We start from the raw sequence: 12,097 nt of genomic DNA on the forward strand, positions 1-12,097 counted from the left end.
TTGCACAGTCTCAAAGTCGAATTTACCTAATTTTAGGTTTAAAATTAATTCTAATCTAATCAATCCATCTTTTTGTCATCTCCTTTGCACATCCACATTTTTGATGTTACACACCACTGAACCTAGTACTGCCTTTTTATTTGTATTTGCACGTGGCTGTGGTCAAAATGTAGATTAACCAAACGCGCTCTAATAACCATATTCTTATCTTTGCATGGGACCACATTTACATATCTTTATACTTATCTTCAACGTCTTAGTAAGAAGAAGAAGATTTGTTCACATTTGGCTAAAAATTGTATTGGTGTGGTCTTAAAAAGCATTAAGTTTAATACCTTTAGAGACCCCGTTGAAATATACTGACATTTAATGACTAAAGCTGGTTAATAACTTTATATAATTTATGGACTTTCAGCAGGTTAATATCAAGATGTAATGATCTTATCATGTTCAATGTTAAATTGAATCATTCATATCAAGCTGTAATTAAACTAACAAAATAGGTTCAGAAAGTATTTTACACATGTAAGAATATTGTTATCATGCAGTGCATAACAGTGGAACATAGCTGCTTTGCATAACTGCCTAATTTCCTTGAATGTTGCATATATTTGCCGCATCTTAATAACAAACTCGTAAATAAATCTTTACTAATATTGTGATGGAAATTTCAGCGATATTGCCAAGCCCTGTGGGGAAGGTGTCCTGCACATAATATTACTGTTGTGTAATATTATGTGTATGTCCTGTTAAAAAACAGGCTGCGGATAATACCCTCATTCATTCTATAACACAGCAAATGAATCCAAGGACCACAATGGAAGAAGGGCAGAGATCTCCCGCAAAAACATGCCTCCCATTTCTGAGTGGGCAGGATTAGTGCTCAGTTTTACAAGCTTATTTGTGTTAGAGGAGTATGTGCATGCGTGTGTGTGTCTGTGTGTGTGTGTGTGTGTGTGTGTATGTGTGTGGCCATCTCAAACACAGTCGAAGGTGAAGGATGACAGAGAGCACCTCAGCCACCAGTTGCTACGCGACATTCAACCACCTTCCCTTCACCTCCACTATACACTGTGTTTGTTTTGGTTTGTTTCCTCCTCCAGTTTAATTTTATGCAAGGCTGAGTGTGATTTGAGGGAAATCAGATACATTTGGATGGTTGTTTTTTCCATGCTGATATATTGCATGCCTTGGTCTATTTACTGCCTGCTTTTTTAGCCCACAAGTTAGCCTGTGTTCATTTAGTGCTTGTTTGTGAACGTACCATGCAATGCCCTTTCTAATAAACAGCAGTGCGTACAAAAGCACATGCATACATACGCATGGACTTCGACAGAAGCACAAATTATCCACCGGATTTACATAAATGTAATATTAACGTAGTTATTTGGAAATATTGCGGCGAGTGTAAAAGCACTGCGACTAACATTTATTGGCAGACAACCTGAGTGAGGTCAACTTGTTGGAGATGCTTTGGCAGATAATTGGCTTTGGCTGCTAATTGGAAATAACAGCAGCCTTCCTCATTCACTTGGCTTTTTAGTCTGTAATAGACTTGGCCTGTTGGCTCTTTGCACCTGTCCTACACTACTGCGGAAAGACAAGCAAGAAGAGAGACAGAGTGGAGAGAGGAGGTAGCACAAGCCAGATTTTGTCTGTCACAGCAGAAAAAAGTGCTTCTACCACATTCATGCTTTCCCCTCTGTGTTAGCCCTTCATGCCCTTATCGCATCATTAAAACTCAAGGGTGTTTGTGTGCATACGTGTGTGTGTGTGCGTTGTCGAAGGTTGTGTGTGATTTTGCCTTGTTTTTTCATGCCTCCCTTTGGACAGTAACTCTTGCTTAAACAGCTGCGCACCTTGTTTCCCTGCTGTCATCCTTTCCACCAGTTCTTCCACTCACCCTCCCTTTAACCTTCACCCACTGCCCCAATTTGTATGAAACCGAATGTCTCTCTCATTTATTTGCTGTTTGGTTTTGTTTGTTTCACCCGGACTGTAAAGAAAGTTACTTAACTATACATAACACAGGCTAGTACCCCTAGAAATCGCATGAATAGTATACAGTCAATGCAAATGCAGGGAGAGATGTGCTGTATATTTGTAATAACATCAATTCAGATATCAGGAATTGGTGTCTGATAGCAGACCTTCAATTAATGTTTGCCAATATTACCACAATATTTAACTATTCTGGAATGTCCATGTCCAGATTTTTTAGGAGGTGAGAAATTAAAACATTGGCACTGGACACAAAAGATGTTCAACAAGGAACACACAATAATCCAATATCTATTTACATGTCTCCCCTGGTAGTGCTGCTTTACAGAACAGAAACTTACAGTATTGTGGCACATGGTCTCACTTCTTTTCTGTCTTCATTCAATCAATCTGTTCGAAATGTTAGTGTCAGTTTAAGATAGCGAGTCTAGCTGTAAATTCTGACCAAACATGAATGATGGATAATTTCCTGTAAAAAAAAATATAAGTCACCAAAATGTCAAAGAGCCCCTCATTGACTGAATCGCTGCCATATTCTTTCTATCTCACCCTTCTTCTAACAGCATCAATCTGTCGTCCCTCGTTCCCTCCATTTGTCACCCCTGTGAACTCTTGCCCCACTCATATGTTGCCTCTCAACCCCCTCCCACACAGTAGCCCTTACCACCATCCCCCACTCTCCCACTTTGCCCCAACGCTTATTCCTTCCACTTCACCCACTTTGCCATTTCTCCACCTGCCTTGTTTCTCACTCCTGCTCATCTCCCAGGCTTCTCCTCCTCCTCCTCCTCCTCCTCCTCCTCCTCCTCCTCCATATTGTGAGGACAGTTTGTACAGTATCTGAGCATCTGCACATGTCTTTGTTTTGACGAGCACATGAGGAGTAGATGGCAAACACTTCCTCTGGTTGTAACCCCTCTCTTTGTTCATTTCTCATGGTAGATTTCACATGTTAGATCAGTTCTCAACGTCTCTCTCTTTTCCCTCTGTAGCCTCAGCCTTCGTGCATCCAGGGAGTGTCAAAATAAGGAGCGCTTGTTGGAGCAGAGGTTCCGTGCAGCCCTGAGAGACTTCCAGCAGTGGTTGGTCAACGCCAAAATCAGCACCGCCAAATGCTTTGATGTGCCACAGAGCGTTGCTGAGGCCTCCACTGGTCTGCAGAGGATCCAAGTAAGATATATCTTTACCTCGGCTCTTATTTACAGTGGACATCTGTTACATTCTTACTATGTTCTTGTGGCATAAAACTGTGGTCATGTGCAGTTCTTACTATGCTGTTTTGGCACCGCAGACTTCTGATATCTTTCGGAAATCACACTTTCTTTTCCCAGTCTGTTCAGCTGTTACCGCTCCAGTTTTGATTCTGTTTATTGCTGCTTGAAATATAAAGTCCATCACCTCCTGCACACCGGAGAGTTTTCCCAGGACAGAGATACCAGACACAGAACAGCAAATATCCAGATTGAATCACATTTTGTTGTATTATTCAGGGGTGGAAAGTAGCAGAATTGATATTTATTTGAATGTCTCTGAATATTACATTAATCTAGGGACTACATTTTTAATAACCTGCTTTGGTTGCAGAATAGAAAATGATACTCACTCATACACTGACATCTGAGGACTGCCACTCAGAATGGCTGTGTCATCTTACTCTACTGGCCATTAAATAGCTCCAGATAAGAAAAGGTGATTTAGGAGCAATCAGAGTGCAATTTATACAATTACATAAACCAGAGTTATTCAGCCTGCTGAGGGAATGAAATAAGCGGTCTTCTTGCCATAAAAGTCTTTTTGTGTTCCTTCACATTTGGCCTACTGCTTTAAATCCTCATAAGATTGCATACACTCTAAATCCACAGTTTGTAATTACAAACTAGATTCTAATATCTGGGCGTGGATTCGAGGCAGGCTAAACAACTCTTGCTACCACAAAGACATTAGCTTCGAATGAAACAATGTTATGGTTGAAGAATCAATCCACCTTTAATGCGTGATTGCTCAAAGGGATGTCTGTGTTGACATGCCCACTGTTGAGTGTCCTCTGGTGGGCCTAAGCTGAACGTGGGCAAAGAGCCAAGAGAGATGAGAGAAAGCTCCACAGCGGGGTCTCTGTGCCATTCTCTTCAAAATATCTGTGTGTGTGTGTCTCTTTCTGAGAAGTGTCTTTCTCTGAGAAGCTGGCAGGTGTAACAGTCTGGCAGCCTCTTTAGAGCACCCCGGGGCCCTGGCTAGGAGTCGGGTGCTTGTCGTTTAACGTAGACATCCCCACATCCCTGCACCAGACAGTTAATTACCTCTCAGACACCTGACCATGACCACCACTGCTTTGCCACCGAGGAATTAATGTCATTGCTTTGAGCTGAGCTTAAATAGTGAGACGGACATTTCTCTAATACAGAGAAAAATCACAACGAAGCAGTTCAAAACAGGTTATTTAGAGAGATTCTGTGCAGGATTTTTTTGTGTGTCCTCCATCTGAAGTTTCTAGTGTAGCCTTGAGGATGAGAGGGTATGTCATAAAAGTATATGGCTGTGAAGGAGAGAGGAATACAGAGTCGGTCATGTTTTATTTATTATTGACTTGGTGAGGAATGTGGAACAATGTTTCCACATGGCTGACCTCCAGGAGGGCCAGTGTGGGAGGGGCTGGGGGCATCCATTGTGTCACGCTTAATTGGTGGTATACAGTTACATTGGCAGGGGGAGAATGGTGGTAAGTGTCGAAAAGACGGTGAATGAACAGAGGTGAGAGAGAGAAAATAAAGAGACACACGCGGCACAAGGCACAGAGAGACGCAACACAGACTTTCTACGCTTATGTGTGGCTGTACTGTGCCCAATGTGTGTGTACATGTGTGATGAAGCTGAGGCTGTAGTGTGTGTAAGTGATGTGCTGACTGCACAGATGGTGGAGTGGTCCCTGCTGCGCTACTGTCATCGGCTCAGCTCTGAGGGAGGGGTGTGTAAGTGTGTGTGTGTGTGTGTGTGTGTGTGTGTGTGTACATTTTCTGTGGGTGGTAACAGAGGAGCTATGTAAAAACCAACACATTTCAAGCTCACTGACTTTCCTTATCTGTGACCGCCTCCCTGGGTCAGACGCCTCCTTCTGCCCACGCATATGGAATTGGTAATGGCGCGGTCTAATTACTGCTTCTGACAATGTAAAGTGAGATTCTGGGATGCTGAAAAACCGAGAGAGAGTCGCCATATTGATTTCACTTTCACAGCCATTGCGTCAGAATTAGAAGACAAAAAGAAGTTGGAGATTGTCACTCAGTCCATTTCTTCCTTTTTTTCTCCCTCCTTTCGCTTTTCAACCCTGCTCTCTTTTGTGTGTATGTTTGTGTTAAACAGTCACAGTTCCTTTGTCTTTGTCTGTGTATCCCCTCAGGAGTTCTTGAGTGACAGGGAGCATGGCCAGGCCAGACTGAGTACAGTAGGAGCCAGCGGGGAGCTGCTGATGGCAGTCGTGTCCAAAGACAGAGTGGAGGGAATCAAGGCCAAGGTGGCCAACGCCAGAGAAGACTGGAAGAGCCTGATGAATAACCTGCAGATGAGGGAGGATGCACTCAAGGTTGGTCAACATTTACTTTTGTTTGGATGGTGCTTCTGTTGGCTAAGGTCTCAAGTGAAAAAGAAATCCCAACTTCAGAAGGACTATGTAGTTAACTGTTAACTGTGTGGTTTGGATGTTTAAATAAATCCAGACTGAGATGAGTGTACAGTGTGTGCATGTTTGTGTCTGTTTACCTGACAACAGATGATTTATGTCAAAAGGAATGATTTGAGTATTTCAGAAGTACTTCTGAGTAAGATTGTCAGATGTTTTGATACTTTGATACTTTATTGTTACAGTGCTGTGTGCACGTTTCCATTAAAAAAAGAAAAGAAAATGGTCCTACTTTTTGTGCCTTGTCCCCTTACTGAGGGCATTATTCCAATAAATGTAATAGTATCAGTTTGTGCAGAATCAGTTTAAAAGAGGACTTAAGTTAAGTGTCACATTTGCAGAACCTGCAGTCCCAGATGACAGAGTTTGAGGCCAGTGCTGAGCCTCTGCAGGACTGGCTGAACAGCACAGAGGTCAGAGTTCAGGAGAGCAGTGCTCGGCTACATGACCTTCCAGCCAAGAAACAGGAGCTCAGCAAACTGCAGGTATTGTGGAGCCCAAAATCATGAACCTTACACAGTTACACCTGTCTGTGGCTCTGAAACCCGCTATTTCTGATTCCTCTAAGCACTTCTTTTACTCCTAATCAGTGTGGTTATTCATGGGTCCGTCTCCTAGTTTTAATAGACGCTCTTTAATTATACAATTTGCCTTGTAATCCATACTATAGGCACCCTTTTATATTAAATTGCATTACACCATTACAATGTCATTACACTAAAATTGGAATACTAAGTAGATTTTCCAGGGATACTAAATAGTTGTACAGTAGCCCTACATCAGATAAGCATCCCTGAAGTACAATCTCAAATCAGCTGGGAAAAGAGAAGGACCTAATTACATTTGTCGAGCACCACTGGATCAAAAATAGAGAAGCGTCTTGACACAATAGTCTGAGGAAAAGTCCAGAAATCTAATTAATTCTCCTTCTGTCTCAACTGAAACGCTGCGTGGCTAAAAGGCCCTTTTCAAGATGCGATAACAGCCTCCGCCACGTCTGGCAGAGACAAAAAAGGGAAGAGAGGCACGGAGCGTTAAAAAGATAAAACTGACAAAAGAGAAAAAAATATATCAAGCCCATCTCAAAGCTCTGCCCTTATCGTTGTTGCTATTTTTGTATTTACTCTGTCGCCCGCTGAAGCACTTCTCCGTGTTGCCTTTTGTCTGGCCCTGCAAGCAATTACATTTCTTCCCCCAGCACTTCAAGTATAATACAATACATGCAGGCTTCACTGTCTGAACCTCTATTGGCAAAATCCTCCTTACCTTTTCACAAGTGTACCCCCTGCCTTTGCAGTATCTTATCAGGCTTGTCTCCTCTTCCTGTTCTGTGCTATGGTTTCTAACTGAATAAGCGTACATCTATTTAAAAAATTAACATCAAGAGAAATACTGCTGATGCTGTTTTTTATGATGTGCCTTCCCCCCCCCCCCCCGTCCTTTTTTGTGTATTTTTATGTCTTCCTGTCTATTCTTGTGACATGTTGACCCGTCTTTGTGTCCCCCCCATGGGCCCCTCACGCCTCCCTTTCCTTTCATTTCATTTTGCCCTTGACTCAAAATTTCATGGCGCTTACACGAAACCTCTCTAATATGCTCCATTTCTTCTGTCACTTGTAACCCTGCCCTTCCAACTGTGCTTACCCACATCCTACCGCTCCTTCATCTTTATTTCTCCATCTCCTCCTCCTCCTGCCTGATGCTTGGCCCAGTGTGTACTGGAGGAGATGGCCAGTCGGGAGGCAGAGCTGGGCAGGCTCAGGGAAAGAGCTCATCGTCTCTGGGAGGGACAAGCAGCCGGCAAGGGCTTCGTCCACCGTGTGTCCCAGCTGTCAGCACAGTACCTAGCCCTCAGCAACTTAACCAAGGTAACGCTGCTCCCACCCTGTAACCCTACCACCCTCTTTCTTGTCCCCTTACTGTATCTGTGCTCGAGAAATGCTACAGCATGCTGAGCTGTGCCTTGCTATGGATTAAACTAAGGAGCCTTCACTCCAGCCTTGTTGTTAACTGTTGTTCTGTCTTATTTGCTGTGTCATGCATTGTTCCCCAGTTGCGTTTCAGTCATGGTTTCTGTAATCAGCTTGTCTTGGATAAAAACATTGCTCCCCAAGAGAGTGTCTGTTTCTATCTATAGTAATTTACATGAGCACAGTAATCTTCTAACAGTAATCTTTCACCTCCAAAAGGTCGTTGCAGTTGCAGCCTCATCAATATAAAAAAGGCCAAGGCTGCTGAGCTCACCTTTCATCCAGTGCTGAAACATGTCAGCATTTGAGGGTCTGACCTTTTTGAAGCTCTCATTATATTGGTCGCACTCTTAAGATTAATTCGGATACAGCTGCAAGCAAAACGTTACACTGACCGCGAAGCACAGTTGTCTTACCTCAGGACAATGTGAGGAGTGCCCCAACGATGATGAATGAGATTTATTTTCTTTGCCGGCTAGCTGGTGGAGAGCTATTTTTAGGTCTTCTTCCCTGCCAGACATGGAAACAGGAATGAAATAATTTAAAACTGCCACTTGTAGATTGTTATTGTAGCTCTGCTTGTCTTCACTCTGCAGTTACACTAATGTTTAAGATGTGAAGCAATGACTGCAAACAAAATAGATTTATGTTTGTGTTCTAGTGTGTGGGTGGAAAAGTCTCTGGAGACGAATGTGAGGGAAAAGAAAGACTCTAATTTCTATTGCAAACAGAAATATATGACGGTACTGTTGTTGTGCACTGGATGCAGAGAATAGAAGAAAGTGTTTACAGTGCTGTGCTCTGATCTCTAAAGGACAAGGCCTCCAGGATTGATCGTATTGTAGGGGAGCACCGCCTCTTCTCTCAGGGCCTGAAAGAGCTCCAGGATTGGGTGTGTGAAGCTCAGAGGGTCCTCAACACCTGCATCTCCACCACCACTGACAAGGGCGTGTTAGAGGACCGGATGTTACAGCTGGAAGTAAGGAGGGACAAGAAGGTTGAGGAAATATTTCAAAGAGTGGGTTATTGGTTAAAAGCAGGGCTGTCGATCGATTAAAATGCTGGTCGCGACTATGATTGTCCATAGTTAACTCGCAATTAATCAAAAATTAATCGCCATTTCCTATCTGTTCTAAATGAACCTCTCAGGGATATTTTTTTACAAGTTTTTAATACTCTTATCAACATGGGGGTAGACAAATATGCTTGCTTTATGCAAATGTATGTTTATTATTATTGCAACAAGCCAAAACAATCAAAAAATACTGTCCTGTATTCTCTAGAATAACTTAAAAGGTACAGCATGCTCAAACAAGGCCAACAAGCAACAGCAAATGGGCATACTGACCTGAATTAAACATTCCTTAGTAATATTAACACACTATAGTGTCCAACTTTACGCTTGTAACGTTAACTATACAATGTTAATCGGCCTGCGAGCTGTAGCCACCCATTTAGCTATCACTTGAAAGTTTGTTGCATGTAGAGTTGTTCAGGCATCTCCGTTGCAAACTATCCAGCGTGTTCTGAGAGGGGGGAGGAAGACGCTTTGCATTAGCTGTGGGTTTGGCCGGCGATTGGTATTTGAGACTCGACGTGCTCTCATGGTAACTCAATTCACATTGACATTAAATGCAAATAACTTGTTCTTGTCACGAGAACCATCTGGCAGGGCTTTGAAGCTAAACTTGCCTTTTCTTTATCCATGTTTTTCTACTTGCCATCCACAACATTACTGCTGCACTACTTCCTGATTTCCCAAAGTACGGGGCGGGCCGAGGTTCATAACTGTTATTATGATGTTAACTTTTTCAGCCCTAGTTAAAACACAAAAGCTGTTCATGTTTCCCCCTCAATACATTTCCTACAGCTGGTCATGTTGAATTTTCAGTGATTTAAGGAGACTAACATTGTCTCAAAAGTGACAGAATCAGCTATAACCTCACCTATAGCCAAATCTGGATGAAGGACACACAAGCTATACTAACTTAGTAAAATGTCTTGGTCATGACAATGGCAGCAATCCTCGTTTTGGATCGCATTTCTCATGATACTACAATAATAGTTCCGTGTGTTTATACGTATTGTTATCATACCAGTTGATGTATAACTTGATACCAAATGTATCACTGCAGCAGTATCTTAACACAGAGGAATAATTCAGTTTAGTTATCGGATGGTGCACTGATATTTATTTTAGACCTCAGATAGTTATTTTCTGTATGTTCCTTCACCTCTATCTGTAGGCTTTACTAGCTGCTCGTCAGGAAAGGGAGATCCAGCTGAAGATGCTTCTGACACGGGGAGAAGCAGTCCAGCGGAACACCTCAGCTGAGGGCGTGCCAGTGATTCGCAAACAGATCCAGGACCTCAAAGACTCCTGGGACTCCTTGCTCTCTGCCTCCATTCAGTGTAAAAGGTTGTGATCATGAACCAATCTGTCAAGTCAGTTGATAAATGGGTCTGGGAGCTGTCTAGTTTCACTTGATGGATTTCAGTTGGTTGAAAGGTTACAAGGCCAATTAGATTTATATGCACATTGTATGTGTGTGTTTTTGTCTTATGTTTACTCAGTGTGTTAACATTGTTATGTCGATGTAACAGCCAGCTGGAGGGCGCTTTGTCGCAGTGGACCAGCTACCAGGAGGACGTGGGTCAGTTTGTGCTGTGGATGGACCGGGTCGATGAGACGCTGAGCTGCTCAGACAGACAGTACTCTGAGATGAGAGACAAGACTGCTAACCTGGGAAAGACCAAGGTATCATGTCTTGCTAATGATAGCTAGCCTTAAAAAGCCAGACTAGATGTTGTAAACTTATTTTTTTTTGGATGTCATATTCAGTTTGACCTGTTTCTTGCTTCGAGAACTTTTACACTTTCTTTTAAAATGTAATTTCCACTTTGATTATATGGAGCGCCATACAGTCATTTATACCCCAGAGCCTCCTAGCAGAGTGGCATTTACTCCACTGAATGTCGGCTCTCATTTCATTCCAGCTTCTCTATGAAGAAGTACTGAGTCACAGCAGTCCTCTGGAGACCATCGCCACAAAGGGGTCCAATATGGCTGAACACTACACTACCCAGCAGGAGGTGCAGCAGCTGCAGTGTAGATACAACGCCCTCAAAGAAAAGGCCAAGGTACTTACAGTTCAAACAACATAAGGCTTTATTTTTTCCTCTGTGGGCATTTAAATAATAAATGATTGTTTTGAGAATATTTTTCTAGTGCTGACATGTTTTTTCAGTGTGACGTGTATGTTGAACATTTTAGTAACTTGTCTAATAAACAGTTAGTTACAAAAGTTTCACTGTCTTGTTTACAGATTTACAGATTATGGGATGTTATGTATAGGCTCAGAGCACATTACATACATTTTAACTGCTCATATGTTATATTGAAATGTAGTTCAGTTCAGTTTTCATTTGAAATCAGTACTCTTGTGAGTAATCATACTTTTCCAGACACAGTAGTCTTTTGGGTTTTGCAAGTTTTAAATAGTCAAAATGACCGGTATGGTTGTGATCACATAATTGCACTGTCCACTCCTCCTGTTATGCTGAATGGATAAACAGCTTCTTTCGGTTCATGTCTCCAATCTGTTGTGTTGCAGAATGCAGTCAGTAAGGCCAAAGGGCTGGTGCTGGTCCATCAGGAATATCAAAGGGGTTTACATGTGTTTGAGGACTGGCTGGAGCAGGAACAAGCCACCCTCGCCTCATTGTCTCATCCAGAGGGAAATGTTGATACACTAGAGAAGACACTGCGACAGCTACAGGTATTAATGCTGTGAAGTGCTGCCCATAATGTAATTGTCTTGAACAGGTGATGAACAAATGTAAGGAAATATGTCCTCATATACAGAATTTTCTTGCCCACTCTTGAGCACTTTGGAGTCTTAATAACACCGATCTCAATCACACTTTTTCTTTGTTCTTTCCTTTTTTTTACATTTTTAGCTCCTGCAGGAACGCTGCTCAAATGGCCAGTCTCTGCTCTCCTCTGTGCTGACCAGCAGAGAGAGAGTGATACCCTGGGGTATACCTCAGATTGAGGACCGAGCACTGGACACCGCTCAGCGGGAGTGGGGAGCCTACCAGGGCCGCCTGGAGGAGACACAGACTCAGCTGAGCTCCACACTGAGCAGATTGAGGCAGATGGGCCAAAGGTTCCTGAGCCTGGCCCAGTGGCTGGAGGAGATGGAGAAGGTGGCAAACATCAGACGTCACCGGAGGTCAGACAGAGCCACCAAGGAGACTCAGCTGAAGAAACTCCAGGTAAGAGAGAGAGAGGATTTTGGCTCAAGAGCTTTTAAGTCCATATAAGATACAGTATGTGCTCTTGATGTTCTGTGCAAGGTTCAGTGGTTTCACGCTAAAAAGCAAGGAAGACAACACACACACATAACTGTAAAGCACTGTGACATTCTTGAAACACAAGTTAAAATTTAAG

The 12,097-nt window shown here is 42.7% G+C and overlaps 1 protein-coding gene across 6 annotated transcripts in view; it reads left to right on the forward strand.

Moving 5' to 3' along the window:
- The window catches only part of syne1a (spectrin repeat containing, nuclear envelope 1a), a 130,121-nt gene that overhangs the window by 57,481 nt on the left and 60,543 nt on the right, over positions 1-12,097 (forward strand). For all 6 annotated transcript variants that reach the window (XM_030404807.1, XM_030404806.1, XM_030404809.1 and 3 more), the window contains 10 exons: positions 2,994-3,171; positions 5,396-5,578; positions 6,016-6,159; positions 7,387-7,542; positions 8,459-8,623; positions 9,891-10,063; positions 10,249-10,402; positions 10,642-10,785; positions 11,259-11,423; positions 11,605-11,922. In XM_030404807.1, coding sequence (XP_030260667.1) covers positions 2,994-3,171; positions 5,396-5,578; positions 6,016-6,159; positions 7,387-7,542; positions 8,459-8,623; positions 9,891-10,063; positions 10,249-10,402; positions 10,642-10,785; positions 11,259-11,423; positions 11,605-11,922 — 1,780 coding nt within the window. The remainder of the gene's footprint in view (positions 1-2,993; positions 3,172-5,395; positions 5,579-6,015; positions 6,160-7,386; positions 7,543-8,458; positions 8,624-9,890; positions 10,064-10,248; positions 10,403-10,641; positions 10,786-11,258; positions 11,424-11,604; positions 11,923-12,097) is intronic.

This window comes from Sparus aurata, chromosome 22, assembly GCF_900880675.1.
Source record: "Sparus aurata chromosome 22, fSpaAur1.1, whole genome shotgun sequence".
Classification (NCBI taxonomy): Eukaryota; Metazoa; Chordata; class Actinopteri; order Spariformes; family Sparidae; genus Sparus; species Sparus aurata.